At 55.9% G+C, this 1,208-nt stretch overlaps 1 protein-coding gene across 1 annotated transcript; it reads left to right on the forward strand.

The window, feature by feature from the left end:
• Positions 1-350: 350 nt before the first annotated feature.
• DQ04_20411000 (hypothetical protein) lies at positions 351-959 on the forward strand (the record flags this gene model as incomplete). Its single annotated transcript, XM_009317927.1, has 1 exon — positions 351-959. The coding sequence occupies one exon, from the start codon at positions 351-353 to the stop codon at positions 957-959; it is 609 nt and encodes a 202-aa protein (XP_009316202.1).
• Positions 960-1,208: the final 249 nt, after the last annotated feature.

Raw genomic sequence — 1,208 nt, forward strand, 5'->3', positions numbered from 1 at the left:
GAAGGAGAAGAGCCGTGCGGATCGCGCGAAGCTGCTCATGGACGCCCACAACTTCAAGAAGGTGACCCACACGAAGTAAAACTGAAGTTCTGTGATGTGTTGTATTTTTTTGTTCTTTTTTTAATCTGATTCACTTGTCGTGCGCGCTGTGGTGTTTGTAATTTGGTAATGGCCCTGTGGATTTACCTGAGGTGCTGAGTGTTTTGTTTCCTATTTTCTTTTTTGTTTTGTTTGCTTTGCTTGCTCTCTGCTTGTTTTTCTTTTCTATTTCGCGCAGGCGGTGATTGAGAGTGTTTGAACGTGGCTGACGCTGCGGCGTTGCAATTGCCTGTGTTACGCACGCGGAGGTAATGGGGCTGAGAAAATTATGCTTCGCCCTCAACGGAGTTCCTGCCATTGATGTGTTCGTGTCGTTGCTACCAACAGAGTCCAGTGACGCTGCCGCTGCCGCCGAAGTGAGGCGGAAAGCAGAGCTACTGCACGTCAATCACCGTACACCGTATGTCCTTTCGCGTCTCGCGGCGTCTGCGGCCCTTTCGGCGGTAGTGGGGACTTCCGTCCCACTTGTGGGTACCAGAGCGGACGCTTGGCAGTACGGTGCCCGACTCTCTCTTGCACACGAGGACCTCGTCGGTGCGGCGGTGGCGTGGCGGAGTGATGCTCCGTACTCCCTTGGCATCGATGTGGTGGATGTGCAGCAGGTGGCGCGCACATCTTCCCGCTACCCACAGTTTTGTGCTCGCTGCATGCCATGTTGTGTGCCTTCCGCGTCCACTGCGGATGAGATTGCAGGACTCCAGCAGATGTACGGAGAAGCCGTTGACCCCGCTGCTGTTACGCTGGCACAGCACTGGGGCCTTCGCGAATGCTGTGTGNACTCCAGCAGATGTACGGAGAAGCCGTTGACCCCGCTGCTGTTACGCTGGCACAGCACTGGGGCCTTCGCGAATGCTGTGTGAAATTGGTCGGTATTTTGGGACGCTCTTTCCCGTTCGAGGGCTTCTGTGGGCCTATAGCGCTCTTTCCAGAGCGCTTTGAGGCGCATTTCGTGGGTCGTGGGCTGGATGCGCTGCGCTCCGTTGGTCTTGGCTCGAGCCTTGCCGTTGCGCACTGGCCGCAAGTGGTGCATATGCCGAACGGTGAGCAGAAACTCTACGTTATTGTTGTCGCAGGTTGCCGAAGGGAGGCTGTGCGCTAGTCGCTAGGCA

Source organism: Trypanosoma grayi (assembly GCF_000691245.1).
Source record: "Trypanosoma grayi strain ANR4 Tgr_2041_V1, whole genome shotgun sequence".
NCBI classification, from domain to species: Eukaryota; Euglenozoa; class Kinetoplastea; order Trypanosomatida; family Trypanosomatidae; genus Trypanosoma; species Trypanosoma grayi.